Below are 27,485 nucleotides of genomic sequence, written 5' to 3' on the forward strand. Positions count from 1 at the left end.
TTCTCAGTATTTTGTAAAATATAATGTACATTTAGGTCATAGCAATGAATGTTGTATACATAAAACATGTAGTTATGTTTTATACATAGTGCTGCTTGCGTATCAAAAGTATCAGCAGCCATTGAAACGAAGAGACACCCCCTTTCCACAATATACAATTCAAGAAGGTCTGTTTCATTGAAGAAGAGCCATTTTGTGGGTATACAGAATCGACAAAATAGGGTATACAGCAATTATAAGTTAAAACATGCCTGTTAGATTTTTTTCATGCCCAAACGAAACTTAATTCTTGGAGGTTTTCCCTACGATCTAAGATGCATGTGGTGCCTTTTCTGATATCAGGGAAGAATCACACAGCACACAGAATGGCTTGTGTTCTTCTTTGGTTTATTGCAGACAATAGACAAGTATATATACACATTGAAAAGAAAGCCTGACCTAAAACTGTTCCTGATTGGGTAAGAAGACATAGTAACCAGAGACAAAGACATTCCGTGTACCTTACATACTCTCATCGTAAAGATCCTATAGACACTTAACAGATAAAAAAGGAATGTGTTAAGAGAACCAGTGTGAGGCCCATCTTAACACTAACAATGGCAAATAGAATTAAGTAATTAGACTGGTTACTGAGGTAATGTTCCATTTACTGAGACTCTGACTGTGGGGAAAAAGACGTCTATGTGCTGAAAAACTTTTAGTTCAGCTACAGACGAAATGGAGGACCACACGGTGAAGGGAGAGAGACGAATCTCATTATCGATTTTTATCCCATGTCACATAGTGTGATTTTTTGTGATCGTAGAAGTCCTGTTATAGCCAGGGTGTAAGGGTCAAATTTGTGTGTGTGTGTGTGTGTGTGTGTGTGTGTGTGTGTGTGTGTGTGTTTTAATCAGGACATTACTGTGTAGCATCTTTGACGGTGATGAAGTTTTTGTTCTTGTACACTTATACAGAAGATCCGGACAATTTTTTAAAGGTTTTACGAACCTTCATCATTTCTTCATGCGTTAACCTGTCTTAAGCAACCACAAATACTCATTATTAAATATTTGCATATAATATTTTGAATGGTCAGTATAATATTACCCACTAAAAGGTACATCACCATGATATTAAATGATTTCTGTCAAACATTTTCCCTCTGGTTTATTTGTAAATGCATTCTTTTCAGATTGACATGCACACTAGATCTGGTTTTACATCAGTAACTATATTTGAAAGGTATGATTGTGAAATACTATTACCTTTTATTCCACCACACACATATTTAGAGTTTCAGATCTTGGTTTTTTTTTTTGTATATTTAAAAGCAAACAAAAAAAAGTAATATATATATATATATATATATATATATATATATATATATATATATATATATATATATATATATATATTGTCAGGGCGTAGAAATTAGGAAACAGAAGACAAGGTTTTAATAAAGGAAGCCAGAATACACGTACACACATGCACAGATCCCAGCCGTGCCGTGAGAGTCCATATAATCCTTTAGAAAGGTGAAGTTCACAGAGTATGAATAATCCTTGAAGGCAAAGTCTATAGTATCTCAAATCTCCCGAGAAAGGTAAAGTCCAAGTAACATAAGTAATCCAAGGAGTGTAGTCCGTGAATGTTCTCCTAGGCAACTAGTAGAACAGACGAGGACTCCAGTGGGGGAGTGGGTGATTATATAGGGCTGATATATACGCATATACAGTGAGGAAAATAAGTATTTGAACACCCTGCTATTTTTGCAAGTTCTCCCACTTAGAAATCATGGAGGGGTCTGAAATTGTCATCGTAGGTGCATGTCCACTGTGAGAGACATAATCTAAAAAAAAAAAATCCAGAAATCACAATGTATGATTTTTTAACTATTTATTTGTATGATACAGCTGCAAATAAATATTTGAACACCTGAGAAAGTCAATGTTAATATTTGCTACAGTAGCCTTTGTTTGCAATTACAGAGGTCAAACGTTTCCTGTAGTTTTTCACCAGGTTTGCACACACTGCAGGAGGGATTTTGGCCCACTCCTCCACAAAGATCTTCTCTAGATCAGTCAGGTTTCTGGCCTGTTGCTGAGAAACACGGAGTTTGAGCTCCCTCCAAAGATTCTCTATTGGGTTTAGGTCTGGAGACTGGCTAGGCCACGCCAGAACCTTGATATGCTTCTTACAGAGCCACTCCTTGGTTATCCTGGCTGTGTGCTTCGGGTCATTGTCATGTTGGAAGACCCAGCCTCGACCCATCTTCAATGCTATAGTATATCCATGCATTAGAAAATAATTTGATTTGTCTCCAAACAGCTTTGCATGCTCTTGTCACATATGGATCTAAATGCAGAGGAAATGATTATCTATCAACAGCTGGAGAATGCTGTCATATGTGTAATAGAGATATGCCATGATGATACTTTACTAATTGAATCAAGTCACAAGGTTAAAGGAAGTAAAGCTAAAGAACAGGTAAAAAGTTGATAAGGACAACATGCACCCCATGTACAAAAAGGGATTTTCATAAATGTGCCTAATGTGCCAAATGTTTTCCCTGTAAAACCTGTGGCACAGGGAAATATATTTCTTCCCAGTTGTTTGTTTTACATTTTTAAGTCTTGTATATGTAATTAACTGAGGATTTTTAATGTTATTTTGTTTCTAGGGCTTTGTACTTTGCAAAACTGGAGCAGAATAAAGGATACAGTCTGTGAGGTCTTGGGTGGATATCTTTGTGTGCAATTCTCAAAAGGAGACTGTTCTCTTGCAATGAGACACAGTGAATGTAAACCCGGGCAACAGGTAAAAACCCCAGGTCAGCACTAGCCTCAGTTCTTCCTCTGATAATAGTCGCATTAATAACCGCCACTCTGAATTAGTGTTTTTAAACAATACACTTAAATTCATAGCAGACAATGGTATGATTGTGGAGTAAAATTACACAACATTCTGTGGAATATGTATGTAACAAAGTTTTGGCCATTGCATCTTAAAGCTCTTAATTAAATTTAAAGTTATAACTATGTTACAGGTCAATGAGTGACTCATGCAAAGTAGTAACTTTTAAAGTAAATAATTTGTGTTAAGTTAAAAAAATCGTAAAAGAAAATAACTTTTATAAAATGATTCTTAGATTCTAGGTTTTTCCCCCTAAAACACATTTCTCCTTTTAACAAGACCACCATAAGTTCAAATATGTGCAGTACAGAGAGATTTCAGGTGCAGGGTTGGGAAACACTGCATCTTAAAAAACAAATTACTGGTTTCATTGTGAAACTGTTGTGGGCTTCACTGCAGTGAATTTTAATTGTGAATGTATTTACAAGCACTAAATCCTCAGATACAGTTTGTGAAGCGTGTCCATCAGGATTTTATTCCCCTAAAGGTGTGAGATGCTTTAAAAGGACCAAGTAAGTCATTTATTTATATTGTGAGCTATAATATATTTGTTTGCCTGTTGCATTTTTATATCTTAGTTAGAATGGCTTACTCTGTGTAAAAGTGTTCATTTTTACTTTCTTTAAGATGTTCCCTCAATAATTAGATTGTGCATGAAGAAAGAAACCACCAGACACGGCTTTTAGCACATGATCTTCCCGTTCCGAACGTCCGCATTTCACTGGATGGGGAAAGTAAACAAAACCATGAACACATTGAGCAATTTTGTGGATATATGGAATCAAAATAAATATGCAGTGTTTTTTGTTCAAACTAAAGCGTGTCGAAAAGAAATCGGATTGGAATTGAAATTGGGATGGTTACAGAGGGAATATTCAGTCTACTGCGACTCTTGACTTGGAGAAAAAGGCGTCTATCTGCTCAAAAAGCTTTCACTCGGTTACAGACGGAAAATGGAGACCTGGAGGACAAATGGAGACAAAAAACGTTCAAATGAAAAGCGAAAAGAAACGACACATTCCTGTGACCAGTCAGTTCTTCTGTTCTAACGCTGTTAGATTAATATTTTTTACATTAATATTTATTTTAAATAATGAAATCCACGTTTCTGACGCTTCTGTTCTACATAATCAGTAAGTGGTTCTTGTGATCTGCTCACATCTCATATTGTAGCTGCTGTTTATTCCAACCACTGAGAATAAATATTTACTTTCTCTTTTAATACGAACCAGTAAAACTAAAAGTTACCCTAATATTCAGGTAACTCGAACCCTGTTTAGTTATAAAGCAAAACAGTCATAGCGGTTATTTACACAACTTTACACAACTCACTAACCCAGAAATAAAACATTTCATTAAAGCATTTCACTGCATGTCGTACCACAATGGGTTCTAAAATTTGACAGAGGGGCCGGGCCAGGATATGTGTGTGTGTGTGTGTGTGTGTGTGTGTGTGTGTGTGTGTGTATTACATTGGAGATTTGACCTGTAATATGTAGCAAAGCATGAATATGCAACATGTACAAATTGTTTTGATGAACTGACGATGCTGAAGTCCCCGAGCGCGTATAAAGTTGACAAGATTTACGACTGGATTCAGGACATGATTAAGCTGCAATATAGACTTGCAAAGCGATTTCAAAGGTGTTTAGGGTTTTTTCTTTCACTTTATCCTGGGCCTTTTCAGCAGCCCAACGTCTTTTCCAGTTACATTTGGTGATCCATCCGTCGTGACATTGGCAAGTTTACTCCAAGGTAGCTTATGTCTCTCGATGGCAGCAGACACCGTGTTATATAAATCCGTGTTGTATTATATTGTTCCCTTAAGGGACTCCATGCTCAAAAACTCTTTCGTCAACTCAGCTTTTTTGTATATCTGGCTGGTTATATCTTCGTCAATCAGTTCCACCTGGAGAGTCAAAGTTCTGCGTGACAAACTGAGTTTATCAAATTTGCCCTGGCTCTCCGGACACAAGACACCTGCCGTCTCTACCATACATTCTTTTAAAAACTCGCCTTCGGAGAAAGGCTTGCTAACTTTTGCTAATTTAAATGCCAGCAAAATACTTGCCTTGGTAAAGTATTTTCACCGGCAAAACTGCGATTCAGTGACGGCTAATATTGTACTCTTTGGACTTCAGTGGAAAAATATTTTGTTGTCCACTACGTATTAAACACTCGGCGCTCACTTTGCACTTTTCTTTTCTTTGAAGCTCATTTTTGCAGAAGGGCTCATTAGATGGTCACGTTCGGTGGCCGTGTTTTGCCCATGTCTGCAATAACCCATCCTTCAGTTATTCTATTACAATATTATCTCATTTATACATTTATAATCGAAAGTATATAATCCGGAAGAAATTGTCCTTCAGATCAGTGGTCCCCAACCATTTTTGTACCACGGACCGGATTATTGTCAGTCAATATTTTCACGGACGGGGGGGTGAATCCACTGTTGTTGTTGTTTGTTGATGTTGCTAGCTTGATGTTTGAATTTAGCGGTAATGTATGATGTGTTAGCGGCCGCAGCAGCCCCTTTAAGAAGGTAGAGGATGGAGGTAAGACACGTGACCTAGGCATCTTCACATGCATCAAGAGTGAGTCATAGACAGGTGTGGCGGAAATCATTTTTAATTTTCCAAAAAGAACATCGTTCAGAATCAGATAATAAATAAAACGGAAATAATGTAAGTTATGTATTCTTTCTGTGCGGCCCGGTACCAATTGCCCCATGGACCGGTGTCGGACCGCGGCCCGGGGCTTGGGGACCACTGCTGTATAGTATAACTGGTGTGGCATCTTTGACGAAGACGAGTTTACACACTGGGATGGTCAAATCTGGACAAATATGATCCCGAAGAATTTTTATTTATTTTTTTGTATTATGTACATATATTTATGCATTCACCCACTTTATCTTATCTAACTGGTTTATTTGGGTCACGGTCCTGGTGGATCCAGACTCCATCCTGAGAACTCTAGAGATTTAGGGAGCTGGTAGGTAAGTGGTTAAGGTTACTGATCCTAACATCGCTGGGATATGCGACGAAAGAACTTCACTGTACTTAAATGTACATGTAACAAGCAAAAAAAAAAATCAGCTGTAACAGAAAAACACATTTAATTCTACAATGTGTACAATCTCCTAGTGGAATGTTTTAGGAGTTGAGAAGAAGAGTGCATGGAGAAAGTCAGCACACAGCCAGTTACCCAGAGCTCAGGATCACACCAGAGATATTGTTACAACGTGTGATTTTTGTCCGTTTATAATTAGATATATTGGTGAAATCAGAATAAAGCTTTTTTTTTTTTTGGGTACATTTTGTAGGTTCTAATCCATTTCAATCTTATAATTAATGAGGAAAGTAAATACATTTTTATAAGAGAGGTTTCCACATATTTAGCTGATTTTTGTGATTCTTATGATTTGTGTTTACACTTAAACAATCATTCAATATTTTACTTGCTTTGGAAGTATTTACATGCATTCATTTTTTCAAAACAGGTGTTTATGCTTTTAAAACATTTGGAGCATTATGCAGGCACGGTGAATATTTATCAACAGCAGGAGAATGCTGTCCAATGTGTAACATAGGTATGCCATGATGATAAAATAAAATAGATCAGAATAGAATAGAATGTAAATCTCTCTATGATTTTTAAAGTGATTTATATTTATTTTATTTTTTTTACACCAAAATATACTGATGCTTAGCTGATGCAAATAAATTAAAACCATGTTTTTATTCATATTTGGCTCTAATAAAAATGTTTAAAAACAGTTCTGTTCATATTATTTTTGTTCTGCAGGTTTGGTGGTTTTCAGAGACTGTATTGGTGATTACAGTACAACATGTATTTCTTGTACTAAAGGGACATTCATGAATGTGCGTAATCGTCGACACAGTTGTTTTCCATGTAAAACCTGTGACGGAGGTAAATATCATTGTGCAAATTTTAATGTCTTGAGTATTTTATTTTTAATATTTACATCCTCAGTATTTTCTAAACTAATGTTCTGTTTTTAGGGTTTTATACTTTGCAAAACTGCAGCACAATAAAGGACACAGTCTGTGAGGTCTTGGATGGGTATTACTGTGCACAGCACTCAGATGGAGAATGTTCTCTTGCAATGAAACACAGTGAATGTAAACCAGGAGAACAAATAAAAACTCCAGGTGAGTATCAAAGCCTCAGTCATTCATCTGATCAGGGTCACATTAAAAATACCACTCTGCATCTATGTTTTAAACACAATATATATCTATAATAATAATTTCATGATTATGGAGCTGTGTTTGGCCAAATAATTGAAATATGTATCTGAAATAAGAAATTTTTCCATTGCAAAAAAAATAGTAATAGCTTCAATAGCACTTAATTTCTATAAAGTCATTTTAAAAACTTTATAATGGAGGGTTAAAAAACACAAATGATCTAATAAAAGAATTTTTATTCTTTGCATTTTTTGAAATTATTTGTTTAGATTTTAGGGTTTTCCCCTTAAAACACATTTTATAGTTGTGCAGTACAGAGAGATTTCAGATGCAGGGTTAAATACAGATTGGTCCTATTGTAAAACTGTTGTGCTTCACCGCAGTGAATTTGAATTGTGACTTTATTTACAGGCACGAGGGTCTCAGATACAGTTTGTGAAATGTGTCCATCAGGATTTTATTCTCCTGAAGGTGTGAAATGCTTTAAATGGACTGAGTAAGTCATTTATTTATCATGTGAGCTATAATATATTTGTTTGTCTGTTGCATTCTTTATCTCTCAGGTGGAGTGTTTTACTTTGTCTAAAAGTTTTTTTCCCCCCCCTTCAAGCTGTTCGCCCAATGATGAGATTGTTGATGAAGAAGGCACTTCCATTAGCGATGTTAAATGCAAACCAACAAGGAGGAGACATGGTCTTATAGCAGCTTTACTAATGACAGCTTTCTTACTATTATTACTTATGCACAAAATAATCAAATGTGAGTTCCATGCTTAATTTCTGATTTAAACAATGCATCAGTTTTATCAATTAAGTGGAAATAGTGGCATGTTTACAAATGGTTACTGTATAATATTATTATTTATATTGTAAGTGCTTGTTTTGTACTTATATTTGGCTGTTTTTCTTTGTTTTATTTTGAAGATAGCAGAGAATTATTAGTAAGTACTGACTTGTTTAAATATTACAACCAGTATTTTTTATTAAATTTAATATTTGATTTTTTTTAATATTTCTTTTAAAATTCATGTTATAGAAAACTGACTTTGGCCAAAAAAATAAGTCTGATCTTTATCAATTCATAACATGATAACATTTTGTTAACTTGTTATGCTTGTATATGGTTTTTGACTGTTTTTAACAAACTAGTATTAAGGTTTAACAGTGCAGCTTTTAGTGATTTACTTGTTCTATCACAGTTTCTCTACTCAGTAATGAATAGTTAAGACTGTAACCAAAATTAGATTCAGTTCCTTTATTGTATTTGGACTATGCTGATGTAGCTTCTGACTTTACTGTCATTCACGACTGAGTTGATTAGTTAACAGAGCCAGTATGGTGACATGAAGAAGTTATGTTTTTATACAGCTGAATAGAAGTTAGTTAGTTTAGTTATTTGAATTATACCTTACAGTTTTAAACAGAACAGTTGGTTTACTGGTGACTTTTTTAGGAAGGATACTTTTACTCTCCAGAACACAGTTGAATCCTGATTAGCTGTTAGCTGAACAGTCAATTACGATTATGATAGTCATTAGCTATTATCTTGATAATCGATTATTTTGACGAATTTAGTTTTTTTATTTCGATTGATCGGATAAAAACCTATATATTTTAAAATTAGTTGTTTTGCTTATTATAACAAAAAAACCCTAATTCAGGGTATTCGTGCATAATAGTGTCTTTAAAAAATGCAAAAGCCACATATTGAGTTTAACTATCTTTAATTTAGACATTTTAAAACTTATAATTGCTGCTTGTTGAGGATACCAAAAAAACAGCTAACTGACTTGATTAAAAACGAAAAAATATGCATTGGTGTGCAAATGTACAATCATTCACTAAAACCCACAACAGTGACAGTGTTTGTAGGCATTGTTTTAATTGAATCCATCCCTATGTCGTGAGCGAGCTGATTGTGCAACCTACTCTACTTAACATACTCAACCTTAAAACCCAAATTTTAATGCTGTTTATTGTTTGCATACAGGTTGCCACAGAGGAAACAGATCCTCACAATTCAAGTTGTGCATCATCAACTAGTAAGCGGTAAGAGCTTCTCCTGCCTTCAGGTCACAAATGCATATAAAAGCTAGTCCATAATATAGAAGATAAATGCTATTATTACTTTCCTTTAGGAAAGATTTTCTGGTAACAGATTCACCAGCAGTAACCTGATTGTAACGAAGAACAAAAGCAGGTGCTCTGAATTGGTGAGTCAGAATCTGGGTTAGGTTTCCTGCAAGATTGGAGCTGCATTTCTGCAAATGGATCTGGAGATTTGGTCTGGATTAATTACAGGCAGATAATTTATCCATCATGCAATGGCATCAGGGAGGCAAATTTATTCTGCAGCAGGACAATAACCCCAAACATACAGCACATATGATTAAGAACTATCTTCAGCAAAAAGAAATACATGGAGTCCTGGAAGTGATGGTTTGGCTGACACAGAGCCCTGATCTCAACATCAAGTCTATCTGGAAAAATATGACGAGACAGAAGGATTTGAAGCAGCCTACATCCACATAAGATGTGTGGTTATTTTTTTTTACCACACCTGACTTTTTTTTTTTTTACCACACCAACTTTTGCACAGTACTGTAGTTTGATATTTTAATTACAGAACTTGACATTTTTTATTGTTTCTGCATTGTTATGAATCTGATTGCTAGTGTATTTTCACTATTTCACTGAGGAACATGATGTTCCTGTAATACTTTAATTCAGCTTCACTCTTTTTAGCTATTGATGTGATTTTTGATGGACACCGGATACACATTAATTAATAAAAGGTTCTGTACTAGTTAGGGATTATATTTTCTTTACTTAAATATTGAGTTAAAGTCAAAATGATTTTTTTTTATTTAACAAAATATGTTACATTCATGTGACCATTTGAAGTATTGTGCATAACATGTACAGTTATTCTGGAAATAATTTCAAAATGATAGCTTCTTAGCAGGCTTTTTAATTTTTTTATTTTATGGAAACTTGTTCCTATGGTTCAAAATGTTAAATGTTACTATGCATTACTCTGCCTTACAGACTGATATCCACCAGTATCTTTGTAATGTGAACAAAGTGACTGGGGTATGAAGCTCCAAAAAGAGATCCGATCAAAAAGACAGGCACTGTATTGCCTCTGGAAAGGACTGTTTAAATAGTTGCTCACTCTACTGAAATAATTCCTGTCAAAATAATTTTTACTAGATGGACTTTCAGTCCTATAAAAATACTAAACATTCAAGTATGATTATAGCAACTCCAAGTTTGAGGTTAATGGGGTTTTTTTATAAGCAGTCTACCAATTCCTATAGCAATAATAATCTAAAATCATCAGCAGGAAACTCAATAGCATTAAAATTGCACTTAAATCTAATTTTAGCCCATATTTCACACTTTCCTGACAGAGATCAAGATTAAACATCAATAAATGAAGACACATTAATGCAGGTGCACCTACTGTATGTAAAATAAGAGGCAACCAGCCTTTTACTTTACATAGTTACACATGCAGCAATTTCTTTTGTTGGTAAACTGGCACACATTGGTCAAGTCAGTGATGAAATCTGGGGGAAATTTGTTTAGTTTTTAAATGTGTTATTTATTTGTGATGGTTACTTAAATATATTTCAGTTGTGCAACCTTGTGCTCATTTTCAATTGTGTCTTTATACACACTAGAGTCAAAACCACAGAGACAGAATCACCTGCCTTTTTATTGCAAGATTACCTGCAATAAGTGCAATACCACCTGTGTGCAATACTACCTGCAATACGTACTTTTTTCCTTATTTGTAGTTATTCATTGTGTACATTTTTATTTTTTTCTTTGCTGCTGTAACAAAGAAATTTCCCCACTGTGGGACGAATAAAGGTATATCTTATCTTATCTTATCTTATCTTATCTTATCTTATCTTATCTTATCTTAAAGCAACCTTCTCTGTAAATTACTTGCAGCTTTTTACTAGCTTTTTACTGCCTTGCATAAAAAGTATAAATTGCCATTTATATACTCTTTTAAAATTTCCTTTTTGTAATTTGGGTTTACATTAGTGTTGTTAAATGCTTAAATCTGATTTGTGTGAATGTACTAATTATTGTTCAAATAACAGCTCTTACAATAGTTTCAGCTGCAAATCACAAGTTTATATTAATGCATTATTGTTTGTTTTGTAGTTTTTAAAACTTGCACTAGAACTTATATTGCATGATGACACATTTTTTTTAAAGGCTAATAAGAACTAAATTGTTTTGTGAAAACTTTTATTAATAAATAAAAATTATTAAATAAAATCTAACATTAGATAAACTCAATTACCTTTATGTACAGTGAATTTTATTACATCTATTAACATAATAAAATCAACTAAACTGCCTTGACATAAAGTATTCTTGCTTTAGTGAGATTCAATCACACACAACACTGTGAGTCAAACACATGGTTCAACATTCACACTGTTGTTGTTTAAAAAGAGAAGCATATACAGTACATTAGTTGGCTCTCGTTTTTTTCTTAAAAGAACCAGATCAAGGCACCTCACATGGGACAGTAACTTTGTGATACACAGCTTTAACTGCATGCCAGCACAGATTTATTTCCATTTAGAACAACCTCTGAAAAGACAAATAAATCTCAAACTACAGTATAATATAAGTGGCAGCTTCGTTTTGTGCAAATTAGTTTTATTAGATTTATTATTAGATGACTGTCCAGAGCTGATTTCTATTGAGAAGTGCACAACACTTGCAGCTCAGATCTCTGTCACCATCATCACCAGTTACTTCAAGTTAAGTCAAGTCAAGTAAGCTTTATTGTCATTTCATCCATATACAATGCAGTACACAGTAAAACAAAACAACATTTTCCCAGGACAAAGATGCTACAGCGAACATAAATTAACAAAAGGAACACAGAAGTACACATGACTCTAAACTAACAACACAAAGTGCACATGTGCAACATTTAGTGCAAAAAGGCGAAGAGGGAAAATGACAAGAGACAACATGAGACAAGGAAAAACAGTAACACTGTAGTGCCGACCAGTACAGTACAGAATGTTGTGTCTGTATACAAATCAAAAATTAATTCTGTACATGTAAACATTTGACTGGATGTTAATTTTTTCAGGCAACAAGCGTGTGCAAACAGCAGTTTGTGCAAATCAATCAATCAATCAATCAATCAATCAATCAATCAATCAAACTTTATTTATAAAGTGCATTACAACCACCAAAAGGAGCACAAGGCGCTTTCCAGTAAAAAAAAACAGAGGTTTTCCTTTTGATTGTGTGTGTATCAGTCCAGTGCCTTCATTTTGAGGAGTCTGATTGTCTTGCGGGAAAAAACAGTTACACACAATGGATATGAGGGCCGAATGCTTCTGTACCTCTTTCCAGATGGCAGAAGAGTGAAGAGTGTGTGTGAGGAGTGTGTGTAGTCAGCCACATGCTGGTGGCTTTATGGATGCAGCGTGTGGTATAAATGTCCATGATGGAAGGAAGAGAGACCCTGATGATCTTCTCAGCCATCCTCACTATCCGTTGTAGGGTCTTGCGATCCGAGATGGTACAGTTCCCAAACCAGGCAGTGATGCAGCTGCTCAGGGAGATTTTTCATTGGTCCAACCGTAGATGGTGGTAAGAATATGTGGTGGAAGCTGTGCCTTTCTCAGCTTTCTCAGTAAATAGAGACGCTGCTAGACTTTACTTCTTACAGAGCTGGTGTTTAGGGACCGGGTGAGGTTCTCCGCCAGGTGAACACCAAGGTATCTGGTGCTCTCCAAGATCCCCACGGAGGAGCCGTTCATGACGAAAAATGAAAAACAAGACAGAAGTTGTATATTATGAGCTCAGTCAGTGATAAGGGCAAAAATAACTTGCCTAATATTCCCGAAACTCCTGAAAATCAGCCTGAGCCAGGCCTCTCTATGTTAAAAGTTTAGATGCAATTGGAGGCACAGGTGGTAAAGGAGAAAATTAAAAGAGAGAAATATAAAAAGCGTTACTTTAGAGCCAGGAAAGAAAGCAAATCCAAATCACCACGTACAAAAGTCAGTTTTTCTGTTCCATATATCCTGATAGAAGAAATCAGCTAAAGTGGTCACTGGAAAATACATTCGACAAGGCATAACACTATGACATTATAACATCATGACCAGTGAGTAAATAACGTGGATTATCTCTTCAACATGGCACCTGTTAATGAGTGGGATATATTAGGCAGCAAGTGAACATTTTGTCCTCCAAGTTGATTTGTTAAATATCTGGAAAAATGGGCAAGCACAAGGATCTGAGCAACAGAAGTCTGTAAGAGGAAGAGAGAAAAACAAAAAGAAACGATTGGTCTTGTGACCAACCGATTCTTCTGGTCTAACACTGTAATATCATTATTTTATTTTTAAATATTTTATTTTAAAATCCACGTTTCTGCCTCTTCTGTTCTACATAATCGGTAAGTGCTTATTGTGACCTGCCCACACTGTGGAATTGTCTGATTAACCTGAACAAATGATCCAGAAGACTCTATTTGAAGTATTATATACATATGTTTATGCATTTACCCACTTTATCTTATGTAGCTGCTTTATTTGGGCTTAATTGTCCTGGTAGATCCAGATTCTATCCTAAGAACTCTAGAGATTTAGAGCTCAGTGTTTAAGGTTCTGGGTCACTGAACGGAAGGTCTGGTGGTTCAAGTCCTGGTATCGCTAAGCTGCCCTTGATCTGTATCATAGCTGACCCTGAGCTCTGACCCCAGCTTCCTAACATCGCTGGGATATGCGAAGAAAGAACTGTACTTAAATGTACATGTTACAAGCAAAATAAGAATCAGCTGTGACAGAAAAACACATTTAATCCTACAATCTAGTCACGCCACCTAGTGGAATGTTTTTGGAGTTGAGAAGAAGAGTGCATGGAGAAAGTCAGCACACAGCCAGTTACCCAGAGCTCAGGATCACACCAGAGATATTGTTACTTCATCAGATTAGATCTTGTTTATTTTTTTTTTAAAGAAAAGTAGTTTAGATGTTCAAATTTATTTCAAGCATGTAATTAATAAGGAAAGTAAATTAATTTTGGTAGGAGAGGTGTCCACATATTTAGCTGATTTTTGTGATTCTTATGATTTGTGTTTAGGCTAAAAACAATATTTTAATATTTTACTTTCTTCAGAAATATTTACATGCATTTGCTTCTTTCAAAACAGGTGTTTATGCTCTTAAAACATTTGGAGCATCATGCAGGCACGGTCAATATCTTTCAACAGCTGGAGAATGCTGTCCAATGTGTAACATAGGTATGACATGATACTTTAATAGTTAAGTCATAAATAGAATAGAATAGAACAGAATAGGATAGAATGTAAATCTCTCTGTGATTTTTAAAGTGATTTATATTTATTTGTCTTTTTTACAACAAAATATACTGATGTTTAGTTGTAGATAAATTAAAACCATGTTTTTATTCATATTTGGCTCTAATAAAAATGTGAGCCTTTGTTGAACTGTTTTATATGTTTATCCTCTGATTTCTCATCACTTAATAACATTTTTGTTGATATTATTTTTGTTCTGCAAGGTTGGTGATTCTCAGAGACTGTATTGGTGATTACAGTAAAACATGTACTCCTTGTTCTAAAGGAACATTCATGAATATGTCTAATGGTCTACACACTTGTTTTACATTTCGCATATGGAGGGTCAATACTATTTTACTAAAACAAGAAACCCAGTTAAGACAACTCCAAACCTCTACACTACAACCGATGTGTTTTGCCAGTCAAACTTTGCTATAACAGTTTCCCTCTGACCAACCAATCAGAGGACGGAAAAATGCTGACGCTATTCTGGGCCAGCTAGCTGGCCCTGTGAGGCGAATTTGAAATCTGATTGGTCAAAGAAACAGAGCCATTGCTAATACTCTCTATGGTAAAAAGGCCAGCAGTACTGACTTTGAAGGCTCTGGGCACGTACACGTACTGGAAGCAGTGCGGCCAAGAGAAATGCTACGAAATGAAGAGAATAAACTGTTGGGAATAAATTAATACAATTTCATGGAACAAATATTAGAATTTAGTTTGTTAATGAAGGTCAGTGCTTCTGATAGTGTTTAGGCCAGCGGAGAAGGCTGACCACCCGCCACTGAGGGTTGGGAAACACTGCATCCTTAAAAACACAGATGACTGGTCCTATTGTAAAACTGTTGTGTGCTTCACTATAGTTTCATTTCTATTTCATTTCAATGCATCAGTTCATTAAGTTAAAATAATGGCATGTGTACAAATGGTTACTAAATAATATTATTATTTATATTGTAAGTGCTTGTTTTATACTTATATTTGGCTGTTTTGTATTATTTTGCAGATAGCAGAGAATAAAGAGTAAGTACTGACTTATTTGCTGAAATATTACAACCAGAATTTTAAAGTTCACTATTTAAATGAAAGCATTTTAATTTTTGCAGTCCTGAAGCTATTAGCAGCACTTTATTCATCTTGTTTCACTTGATCCTAGATGTAGAAACAAGTCACAGGCTCCATGCAACTCTTTTATTTTAATGCAGTCAATACCAGTAATGAAACAAAAAACTGACTTTGCCCAAAAGAATAATTCTGATCTTTTCCAATTCATAATATGATTACATTTTGTTAACTCTTTATGCTTGTATATGGTTTTTGACTGTCTTTAACACACTAGTATTAAGGTATTGCAGTGCATTTTTTGGTGATTTCCTTGTTCTATCACAGTTTTTTCAACTCAGAAATTAATAGTTAAGGCTTTAATCAGGGAAAGCAAAATGAGATTCACTTCATTTATTTTATTTGGACTATGTTTATGTAGCTTCCAACTTTACTGTCCTTCAGAACTGAAATGATTATTCAACAGAGCCAGTATGGTGACATCAAGTAGTTATGTTTTTATACAGCTGAACAGAAGTTAGTTAGTTTAGTTATTTATAATTACACCTGACAGTTTTAAACAGAACTGTAGGTCTACTTTTTTTTAGGAAGGATACTTTTACTTTTCAAAACACAGTTGAATCCTGTTTAGCTGTTTTTAGCTGAACAGTCAATTACGATTACGATACAGTCACTAATGATTATTTTGATAGTCGATTAGTTGGACTGTTTTTTTCTTTTTTTTCCGATTAATCAGATAAAAACCTATATATATTTTTAAATAAGATGTTTAGCTGATTATAACTACTGCATATAAAGCCCAGAATTCAGGGTATTCATGTATAAAACTGTGCTTAAAATTGCAAAAGCCACATACTGACACAAACATTAAAAACAAGCATTTGAACGTAAAGCCGCAGTAAATCACGTTTGAAAACAGATAAGTTTCTGTTGTAGTAGACAAATGCTATAAAAAGAGAATGGAAAGGAGAAATGCAGCGAACAAACAGACTTGATTAATAAAAAAACATAAACAAATATGCATTGGTGACAAAATATTTTATCATTTACTGCTGCTGTTATTTGCTGCTATTAGATTTTGTGTTTGTTTGCACCATTTTAATTGAATCCATCAGCAAGCTAATATAATATTATTATAATATTTTACAGATAGTTAAGTTTTATTTCTTTCGGTTCAGACAGACAGGAAATCATAAATTTACTAAATTGCCTTCTGACTTCTAACACATGGGCCTTTCACAAACATGCCTTTGTAGTGCAAAAAAAACGAAAATAAATTCAACAAAAAAAACCTACATTCTTTTCCTGTTTTGTCTCCAGGAAGATGCAGCTCTACCTCTCCCATGTTAATCTATATTCCATGCGACTCTCAGGACACGCCTCGGTCTCCAAGGTATTGTGATATGTCATATTTACGTAGCAGCAGTGGTGAACCCCATTGAACTTCTCTAGAGAGACCTGACGGTGGCTGTCCACCGACTGTCCCCATCCAACCTTTTCCATGAAAAATCCCAAATCCCAATCCAGGTGTATGAAGTGTTGCATCAAAAAGACTTGAGGCCGTAATTGTTGCATCACAAAACATACTTCAACTAAGTACCGAGTCTGAATAATTATGTACATATGCTATTTCAGTGATTTTAATATCAAAAATAAAATAAAAAATAGAATCCTGTTTCCACTTTGTCATTATGGGGTACTCAGCATAGACTAATTAGAAAAAACATCTATTTGAATAATTGTGGTATCAGGCTGCCATATAAAAAAACATTTTATTTAAAAAAGTAAAGGAATGAAGATTTTCCTAAAAGCACAGTATATGATCCATGAACATTTTCTAAAGATTTATATACATATAGTAGTGCAGGCTTAAACAATCGTTCCAACATTTTGCAACTTTTCGTAGTATACACCAATCATTCATAACATTATGACATTATAACATTATAACTAGTGAGTAAATAACACTGATTATGTCTTCATCCTGGCACCTGTTTGTGAGTTTGACAAGGGATAAATTGTGAGGCTAGACTGGGTCAGAGCATCTCCAAAACTGCAGCTCCAGTCTGCAGTGGTCAGTATCTATCAAAAGTGGTCCAAGGTCTAAAATATGACAATGCAACTAATGTCAAATTATGAATAGAATTATAGAATGATTAGATCACGTCTCATAACTTCTGGTCCATGCTTCTGGTTCAGCTCTTTTGTCACGTGACTCCCAATCATTGTAAGAATAGTGTTAAGATTCGGAGCAAAAAAAAGAAATTAATCCTGATATATTGCATTGTCTATAGGAGTCACGTGATAAAAGAAAACGAATTACTCAATTCTGTTTCCTGGACATAACCACGGGGTTTATTGGATGCTATGCTCGTGCGCGTCCAGTAGAAAATGACCGATTCACTCGTTCATCTGAGTCACATTAAAGACTCGTTTAAAAATGAACGAATCATTCATGAACGATTCATCACTAGAATCCAACAATTGGAGAAATTTTGTGGATATGCGGGATCGAAATATGTGATCATTATACAGTGTGTTTTTTTTTAAACTAAAGCGTGTTAAAATAAAATCAGTAATTGGAAAAGTTACAGAGGGAAAATTCCGTCTACTGCGACTGTCAGAGAAAAGGCGTCTATCTGCTCAACGTGTTTCGAAGGGAAGGAAAGTGACGAAGGGAGAAAAGCAAAAAGAAACGACACAGTCTTGTGAACAACTGGTTCTTCTGGTTTAAGGCTGTAGTATTATCATTTTATTTTATGATAATGAAATCCAAGTTTCTGACTCTTTTGTTCTACATAATCAGTAACTGGTTATTGTGACCTGCTCAGGTCTTCTATTGTAGCTGATGTTTATTCCGACCACTGAGTATTTACTTACTCTTTTTATACGAACCAGTAAAACTAAAATAATATTTAGTTTAACTCAACACCAGAAACGCAAATCCTGTTTAGCTATAAAGCGAGAAAAGACACAACTCACTAACCCATCCTTCAGTTATTCTATTACAATATTATCTCATTTACAATATACATTAATAATCTACTTTTTACTTAAGTACATGTCAGAGCCAAAACTTCTTTACTTTAACTTGAGTACAAAAGTATAATATATAGTATTTTAAAACATAAGTATCTGTACTTCTACTTAAGTAAAATATGTGTGTACTTTTGCCACCTCAGTTAATATATGAAGAAACAAAAAATTTCAATTCAGGATTTTTTTTTCACTGTACTTCATCACCTATAACCTATCTTTTTGAGCAATATCAACTTTAAATATAGACAGTAAAATTAAAAGTGTCTTCTTTTTAAAGATATCTAAATTGTGTATGTGGCCCACTTTTATTAGGAACTGTTAACATTGAAATGTAGGTAGGACATTTTTAGCTGTGACTCCGTAAATCTGTGCTGAAGGCTAACCTATTACACACTGCTTTTAACAGTCTAGAAGTACATCTTTTGTTATTATTTCTACCTGTTATAGTGTCACATTGTGTAACTGGTCCTAACATCATATTAATATTAGGGCTGTCAGTCAAATTAAATATTTAATCACAACTTAATCGCACATTTCTATCTGTTCTAAATGTACCATAAATTAATACTTCCTGTTTTTAATACTTTATGCAACACAGACATTGAGAAATATCGATGCAACATAGAGCATGAAGACAAAAAATTCTTGTAAATGTTTTAAAGTAATAATGGTGGTTTCAATTACGTAAATCTTCAGGACACCAAACGGAACCTTTGCTATAAAACTGCACCTTTTTCAAGTCAAGTCAAGAAGCTTTTATCATAATCATACCCATGTCTGGTTTCCCCCTCCCTGCCACACACAGCCCAAACTTTCAGACTCACAGATCAAATGCTCTACCTAAATTTAAATGTTAACAGTTCCTGATAGAAATGTGCTACATACACAATTTAGATATCTTTGGAAAGAAAACACTTTGGGCTTTACTCATTTAATCATTCAAAGTTGATATTGCTCAAAAAGATATTAAGTTATAGATGATGATTTCCCATGGATATACACTTCCTGCATTGAACAATATTTTTATTTCATATATAAATACATGAAATCAGTCCTGGAGCAATCCAGAAAAGTACAGGGTAAAAGCCATATGTCTCATGAGTTTACATTTCAAACTTTATTAAGATTTTCATGACAAATGATATTCCTACAAACATTTATCTGAGATAATGTCTGATCCTTTTCTCCCTCCCCCTGTTTGAGAGCCACCTGCTAAACTCAGGTGATCATTCATACTCTATTCATACAGTCTGCATATTAATGAATGGCTGAACATTAAAGGATTTTGTTATACATGTTTGGGGCTATTGATATTGATTTGGCATTCATATTGACGGCCAGGTAGCCAGACAAGCTATTGTTTTACAGTTGATGTCCGGTCATTTCAATCCCAAAAATAGGTTTCTTTTTTTTTTATTTTACATTTTTTTTGTAACCACTTCCTGGGGCGTCACAGAAAAAAAGAGTTATAAAACTAAGATTTCCCCACGTGGGGAATAAAATCCTCGTTAGATATATAATGTATCGTTAGAATACTGCACTCACTGGCTAGATTTTCCATCAATCATTTTGTTTCCATAATGCTACTGGCTGGTTTGAAATGATGGTGCATAATACCAGCACCTGGACACCTATAGAGAGGAGACTCAACCCAAGATTCTGCCTCTTTAACCTTTTTTTTGTTTTATTTTTTTTTGTGTGGTCTCATTTGTTTTGTAACACTATATTCTACCGGCCATATTTGTTTTTTTCCCAGCAAGATGTCTGTGTTTTTTTATGTGAAAGTTATTCGAAATATATACACACAAACACCACCGAAGTTCTGTGACCTAAACAAAAGAATAACCATCTAAATTACAACACTTTTGTTTGATTGGAGCAAAAATGCTTTACAGCATGTTGTTCACTGGACCCTTATCTTTCCTAATAAACTGGGATTAGCAGCAGTGGATGTGATTTTAACTCGTTATTAGAATAAATGTGTAAGTAGTTCATTTTTTTTATCCATGTTGTTTGTGTGTACTGCTTACACAAATTCAACAAATACATTTGTTATACATTTTCCATTGAAAAACAGTGATCTGAAATCATCTTAGAATGATGTATAGTTAGTCATGGTTACTCTTGTCCCTTTTTATTTAATGTACAGCTAAATGTTAATCCCTGAGAACAATGGCGCTGGCGCAACACTGACGACTAAGAGGTTAAGGATTAAGAGGCCTGGTTTATATAATCCAATATTTTGTGCTGCGTGTTCTGTTTATATCATCTCATGAAACACACACACACACACACACACACACACACACACACACACACACACACGCCACCCAGTGATCTACTGCATTACTGGTGTGGCAACTTTGACCAAGATGAGTTTATAAACTGCTGAATTGTCTGTTTACATGGACAAATATGATCCAGAAGACTCTATTTAAAGTATTATATACATATATTACTTTAAATAGAGTATTATATACATATATTTATGCATTAACCCACTTTATCTTACGTTACTGCTTTATTTGGGTCATGGTCCTGGTGGATCCAGACTCTATCCTGAGAACTCTAGAGATTTAGAGAGACGGTGGCTCAGTGGTTAAGTTTACTGAACAGGAATGTCTGGTGGTTCAAGTCCTGGTTTTGCTAAGCTGTCACTCTTGGGCCCTTGATCTGTATCATAGCTGACCCTGAGCTCTGACCCCAGCTTCCTAACATCAGTGGGATATGCAAAGAAAGAACTTCACTGTACTTAAATGTACATGTAACAAGCTAAAAAAAACAAAAGCATCAGCTGTGAGAGAAAAACACATTCAATCCTACAATCTAGTCACGCCACCTAGTGGAATGTTTTAGGAGTTGAGAAGAAGAGTGCATGGAGAAAGTCAGCACACAGCCAGTTACCCAGAGCTCAGGATTACACCAGAGATATTGTTACGAACTTGTGATTTATGTCAGTTTATAATTAGATATATTGGTGAAATCATATTAATTAGATTAGATCTTGTTTTTTTTTTTTTTAAATATGTATTTTGTAGTTTCTAATCGATTTTAATCATATAATTAATAAGGAAAGTAAATAAATTTTTATAAGAGAGGTTTCCACATATTTAGCTGATTTTTGTGATTTTTATGATTTGTGTTTAGACTTAAACAATCATTCAATATTGTACTTGCTTCAGAAATATTTACATGCATTTGCTTCTTTCAAAACAGGTGTTTATGCTCTTAAAACATTTGGAGCATCATGCAGGCACGGTGAATATCTATCAACAACTGGAGAATGCTGTCCAATGTGTAACATAGGTATGACATGATGATACTTTAATAGTTAAGTCGTTAATAAAATGGATCAGAATATAATAGAATTTAAATCTCTGTGATTTTTAAAGTGATTTATATTAATTTGTCTTTTTACAACAAAATATACTGATGCTTAGTTGATGTAGAGAAATTAAAACCATGTTTTTATTCATATTTGGCTCTAATTTAAATGTTTTAATAACATTTTTGTTCATATTATTTTTGTTTTGCAGGGTTTGTGGTTCTCAGAGACTGTACTGGTGATTACAGTATAAGATGTACTCCTTGTACTAAAGGAACATTCATGAATGTGCCTAATGGTCTACACAGTTGTTTTCCATGTAAAACCTGTGATGGAGGTAAATATCATTGTGCAAATTTTAATATCTTGAGTATTTTATGTTTAATATTTAAATCCTCAGTATCTAATTTAGTGTTAACTCAGTTTCTAAACTAATGTTCTGTTTTTAGGGTTTTATATTTTGCAAAACTGCAGCACAATAAAGGACACAGTCTGTGAGGTCTTGGATGGGTATTACTGTGCACAGCACTCAGATGGAGAATGTTCTCTTGCAATGAAACACAGTGAGTGTAAACCAGGAGAACAAATAAAAACTCCAGGTGAGTATCAAAGCCTCAGTCATTCATCTGATCAGGGTCACATTAAAAATACCACTCTGCATCTATGTTTTAAACACAATATATATCTATAATAATAATTTCATGATTATGGGGGTGTGTTTGGCCAAATAATGAAACATTGAAATATGTATCTAAAATAAGAAGTTTTTCTATTGCACCTAAAAGCTTCTCACTACAAATGCTAATAAAATAATTGTTATTTTTTGCATTTGCATTTGTTTAAATTATTTGTTTAGATTTTAGGGTTTTCCCCCTAAAACACATTTTGCAGTTGTGCAGTACAGAGAGATTTCAGATGCAGGGTTAAATACAGATTGGTCAAATTGTAAAACTGTTGTGCTTCACCGCAGTGAATTTGAATTGTGACTTTATTTACAGGCACGAGGGTCTCAGATACAGTTTGTGAAATGTGTCCATCAGGATTTCATTCTCCTGAAGGTGTGAAATGCTTTAAATGGACTGAGTAAGTCATTTATTTATCATATGAGCTATAATATATTTGTTTGTCTGTTGCATTCTTTATCTCTCAGGTGGAGTGTTTTACTTTGTCCAAAAGTCCCCCCCCCCCTTCAAGCTGTTCGCCCAATGATGAGATTGTGGATGAAGAAGGCACTTCCATTAGCGATGTTAAATGCAAACCAACAAGGAGTAGACATGGTCTTATAGCTGCTTTAATCACCACAGTTTTTTTGACTATTATTATTTTTTTTATTATTTTTAAATCGGATGCACAGAATAATCAAACGTGAGTAGTGTTCAGTGTTTCATTTCAATGCATCAGTTCATTAAGTGGAAATAGTGGCATGTGTACAAATGGTTACTGTATAATATTATTATTTATATTGTAAGTGCTTGTTTTGTACTTATATTTGGCTGTTTTTCTTTGTTTTATTTTGCAGATAGCAGAGATTTATAAGTAAGTACTGACTTGCTTAAATATTACAACCAGTATTTTTTTATTACATTTGTTTTTCTTTTTATTTGTTTTAAAATTCATGTTACAGAAAACTGACTTTGCCCAAAAAAATAAGTCTGATCTTTATCAATTCATAACATGATTACATTTTGTTAACTTGTTATGCTTGTATATGGTTTTTGACTGTCTTTGACAAACTAGTATTAAGGTTTAACAGTGCAGCTTTTAGTGATTTACTTGTTCTATCACAGTTTCTCTACTCAGTAATGAATAGTTAAGACTGTAACCAAAATTAGATTCAGTTCCTTTATTGTATTTGGACTATGCTGATGTAGCTTCCGACTTTACTGTCATTCACGACTGAGATGATTAGTTAACAGAGCCAGTATGGTGACATGAAGAAGTTATGTTTTTATACAGCTGAAGAGAAATTAGTTAGTTTAGTTATTTTTAATTATACCTTACAGTTTTAAACAGAACAGTTGGTTTACTGGTAAATTTTTTAGGAAGGATACTTTTACTCTCCAGAACACAGTTGAATTCTGATAAGCTGTTGTTAGCTGAACAGTCAAGGTTTTTTTAACAGTTTTTTTTTTTATTGATTAATCGGATAAAAACCTATATATTTTGAAATGAGATGTTTTGCATATTATAACAAAAAAAACTAACAAATTCAGGGTATTCATGCATAAAACAGTACTTCAAAGCCACATATTGAGTTTAACTATCTTTAATTTAGACATTTTAAAGCTTATAATGGCTGCTTGTTGAGGATGCAAAAAAACAGCTAACCAACTTGATTTAAAATTAAAAAATATGCATTGGTGTGCAAATGTACAATCATTCACTAAAACCCACAACAGTGACAAAGTGCTGATTACACAACCTACTCTACTTATCATACTCAACCTACTCTTGTTGCCCTGCTCTACATTTGTAAGTACATGGTAACAGATTCACCAGCAGTAACCTGATTGTAACGAGCAAAAAAAACAGGTGCTCTGAATCGGTGAGTCAGAATCTGGGTTAGGTTTCCTGCTAGATTGGGGCTGCATTTCTGCAAATGGATCTGGAGATTTGGTCTGGATTAATAGCTTCCTCAATGCTGAGAAATACAGGCGGATAATTATCCATCATGCAATGGCATTAGGGAGGCATCTGATTGGCCCCAAATTCATTCTGTAATACTTTAATTCAGCTTCACTCCTTTTAGCTACTTAGGTGACTTTTGATGGACACTGGATACATATGAATTAATACAGGGTTCTGTACAGTTAAGGATTATAGTTTCTTTACTTAAATGTGTCAACATTTTGGACTTATTTTCTATAAGAATCCGGTGCATTTTTCTAACTTTTAACCTCTTTTCTAACTACATTTTCATAATGTTGCTAATTTTATAGCGGGAATTCTTTGGTAAATGCTGTTTTCACCATACTTTTTGTGTGCTGTCTATCAGCAGATCCGTTTATATTTGTTTGAAAAAAAAATGTAACAAAAGATTTTACATATTAATGTGAACATTTGAGGTATTGTGCATAACATGTACTGTTATTATGGAAATAATTTCAAAATGACAGACTTCCTAACACATTTTTATTTTTTATTTTAATGCTCTTATGTAAACTTGTTCCTATGGTTGAAAATGTTAAATGTTACTATGCATTACTATAACTTACAGACTGAAATCCACCAGTATTTTTGTAATGTGAACAAAGGGACTGGGGTATGAAGCTTCAAAAAGAAATTTGATCAAAAAGACAGGCACAGTATTGCTTCTGGAAAGGACTGTTTAAATAGTTGCTCACTCTACTGAAATGATGCCTGTCAAAATTATTTTTACTAGATGGACTTTCAGTCCTATAAAAATACTAAACATTCAAATCTATTTCACACTAAGTATGATTGTAGCATCCCCAATTTTGAAGTTAATGGGTTTTTTATAATTATTCTACCAATTCATATAGCAATTCTTTCTTTCTTTCGGCTTCTCCCGTTAGGGGTCGCCACAGCGGATCATCCGCATGTTTGATTTGGCACATATTTTTACGCTGGATGCCCTTCCTAACGCAACCCTCCCCATTTATCCGGGCTTGGGACCGGCTCCCTGACCGGGGATCAAACCCTGGCCGCAGCAGTGAGAGCACTGCATCCTAACCACTAGACCACCAGGGACCCAATTCACATAGCAATAATAATCTAAAATCATCAGCAGGAAACTCGATAGCATTAAAATGTAATTGCACTTAAATCTAATTTTAGCCTATATTTCACACTTTCCTGACAGAGATCAACGAGATTAAACATCAATAAATGAAGACACATTAATGCAGGTGCACCTACTGTATGTAAAATAAGAATCAAACAGCCTTTTATTTTACATAGTTACACATGCATTCATTTCTTTTGTTGGTAAATTAGCACACATTGGTCAAGTCAGTGATGAAATCTAGGGGAAATTGGTTTGGTTTTTAAATTTGTCATTTATTTGTTTTGGTTACTTACATATATTTCAATTGTGCAACCTTGTGTCATTTTCAATTGTCATTTATTTGTGATGGTTACTTACATATATTTCAACTGTGCAACCTTGTGTCATTTTCAATTGTCATTTATTTGTGATGGTTACTTACATATATTTCAATTGTGCAACCTTGTGCTCATTTTCAAGTGTGTCCCCATACACACTCAAAACCAAACTGTGGTTTAGATTCAAATCCACAGAGTCAAAATCGCCTTTTCAAAGCAACAGCATGCTATTTCTGTAAATTACTTGCAGCTTTTTACTAGCTTTTTACTGCCTTGTATGCATTATTGTTGTTTTTTGTAGTTTTTAAAACTTGCACTAGAACTTATATTGCATGATGACTCATTTTTTAATAAAAGGCTAATAAGAACTAAATTGTTTTGTAAAAACTTTTTTTATATAAATAAAAATTGTGTTGAACAAGTGTTGTGTATTACAGAATGAAGACACTAAAGGATTTGCTATTACTGGAAAAGAATCAACTTAATAATGAAAACAGTAACTTTGCTCTGATGTTTATTATACTGCTATGAGACCAGTATTGAGGAAGTCAGATCATAAGTAAGAGTTAAATCTGTAGTTCCTTAAAGTTGTCTTTTTTCATGAACAAATCATTTTTAATGTCCCATGAGATTATTAAATGAAATGTAACATTAAATAACCACAATAACCTTAATGTACAGTGAATTTTATTACATATATTTACATAATAAAATCAACTAGAGACTGTTTTGACAGAAAGAAGTATTCTTGCTTTAGTGAGATTCAATCACACACAACACTGTAAGTCAAGTCAAGTCAAGTTTATTTCTATAGCGCTTTTCACAACAGACATTGTCTCAAAGCAGCTTTACAGAAATCAACAGTCAAGTTGAATGGTGTGCATTTATCCCTGATGACTGTGGCAAGGAAAAACTCCCTTAGATGTTATGAGGAAGAAACCTTGAGAGGAACCAGACTCAAAAGGGGAACCCATCCTCATTTGGGTGACATCAAAAGTGTGATCATAAATCTTTCAGCAATACAGAACTAACATGAAAAACTAACATGAGCACTGAAGTATAAGATTATGAGTAATGTTCTTTTTACAGTCTTATACACCCTTTATGGTTATAAAACTAGGAGCTACTGAGCAAGTCATAAAATTGCTCAACATTTGTAATCATCACAGATCCAACACCAGCTTCTCCATGCCAGAGCCTTTAAACATTCCAGGAGGTCCAATGTCAAAACTCCACACATGTAGTGGGATCCAATTGGCACTGGTACGTCTCTAGATGGTACGGGATGTTTGGGAGTTTGGCATCTACTTCTTCAAAGGTCCATAATCTTCATGAGGTGGGACGTTACTGGAGCTGGCCAAACCTCAGGATGCCTCGGGATGGGGAGAGAAAGAGAAGCAGTGGAGAGAAATTAGCGTAGCTGCTGTTCATGATATTAACAGCACAAGTTGATAATGTACATGTGATCAGTACACATGTGAGTCAAACACATGGTTAAAAATTCACACTGTTGTTGATGTTTA

At 34.3% G+C, this 27,485-nt stretch overlaps 2 protein-coding genes across 5 annotated transcripts; both read left to right on the forward strand.

Moving 5' to 3' along the window:
- The first annotated feature begins 3,252 nt into the window (after positions 1-3,252).
- Positions 3,253-10,245, forward strand: LOC124399677 (tumor necrosis factor receptor superfamily member 14-like). 3 transcript variants are annotated; one of them, XM_046870786.1, is made up of 10 exons: positions 3,253-3,407; positions 3,523-4,028; positions 6,398-6,487; positions 6,703-6,828; positions 6,921-7,070; positions 7,521-7,605; positions 7,720-7,868; positions 8,033-8,049; positions 9,099-9,157; positions 9,247-10,245. In XM_046870786.1, the coding sequence occupies exons 2-10, from the start codon at positions 3,989-3,991 to the stop codon at positions 9,284-9,286; spliced, it is 756 nt and encodes a 251-aa protein (XP_046726742.1). In that variant the 5' UTR covers positions 3,253-3,407; positions 3,523-3,988; the 3' UTR covers positions 9,287-10,245. The 3 variants fall into 3 exon arrangements, with proteins under 3 accessions (XP_046726742.1, XP_046726743.1, XP_046726744.1); XM_046870787.1 differs by having other exon boundaries at positions 3,405-4,028; XM_046870788.1 differs by lacking the exons at positions 3,253-3,407; positions 3,523-4,028 and adding an exon at positions 5,540-5,682.
- A 7,765-nt stretch (positions 10,246-18,010) lies between these two features.
- Positions 18,011-25,493, forward strand: LOC124399678 (tumor necrosis factor receptor superfamily member 14-like). Of its 2 annotated transcripts, XM_046870789.1 has the most exons (7): positions 20,458-20,554; positions 21,789-21,878; positions 22,109-22,234; positions 22,347-22,496; positions 22,896-22,980; positions 23,092-23,262; positions 23,417-25,493. In XM_046870789.1, exons 1-7 carry the CDS (start codon positions 20,551-20,553, stop codon positions 23,418-23,420), a joined length of 630 nt encoding a protein of 209 aa, XP_046726745.1. In that variant the 5' UTR covers positions 20,458-20,550; the 3' UTR covers positions 23,421-25,493. The 2 variants fall into 2 exon arrangements, with proteins under 2 accessions (XP_046726746.1, XP_046726745.1); XM_046870790.1 differs by lacking the exons at positions 20,458-20,554; positions 23,417-25,493 and adding an exon at positions 18,011-18,338 and having other exon boundaries at positions 22,896-22,955; positions 23,048-23,243.
- Positions 25,494-27,485: the final 1,992 nt, after the last annotated feature.

The sequence above is a fragment of the Silurus meridionalis genome, chromosome 17, assembly GCF_014805685.1.
Source record: "Silurus meridionalis isolate SWU-2019-XX chromosome 17, ASM1480568v1, whole genome shotgun sequence".
NCBI classification, from domain to species: Eukaryota; Metazoa; Chordata; class Actinopteri; order Siluriformes; family Siluridae; genus Silurus; species Silurus meridionalis.

Bases quoted from the DNA above. Each gene is read 5' to 3' on its own strand.
- LOC124399678 (XM_046870789.1), top strand. The intron at 21,879-22,108 runs GTATGACATGAT...TTTGTTTTGCAG, and splicing joins CTGTCCAATGTGTAACATAG to GGTTTGTGGTTCTCAGAGAC. The intron at 22,235-22,346 runs GTAAATATCATT...TTCTGTTTTTAG, and splicing joins ATGTAAAACCTGTGATGGAG to GGTTTTATATTTTGCAAAAC.
- LOC124399677 (XM_046870786.1), top strand. From the start codon at position 3,989: ATGAAATCCACGTTTCTGACGCTTCTGTTCTACATAATCA. The intron at 7,071-7,520 runs GTGAGTATCAAA...CTTTATTTACAG, and splicing joins AGAACAAATAAAAACTCCAG to GCACGAGGGTCTCAGATACA. The intron at 7,606-7,719 runs GTAAGTCATTTA...CCCCCCTTCAAG, and splicing joins AAATGCTTTAAATGGACTGA to CTGTTCGCCCAATGATGAGA.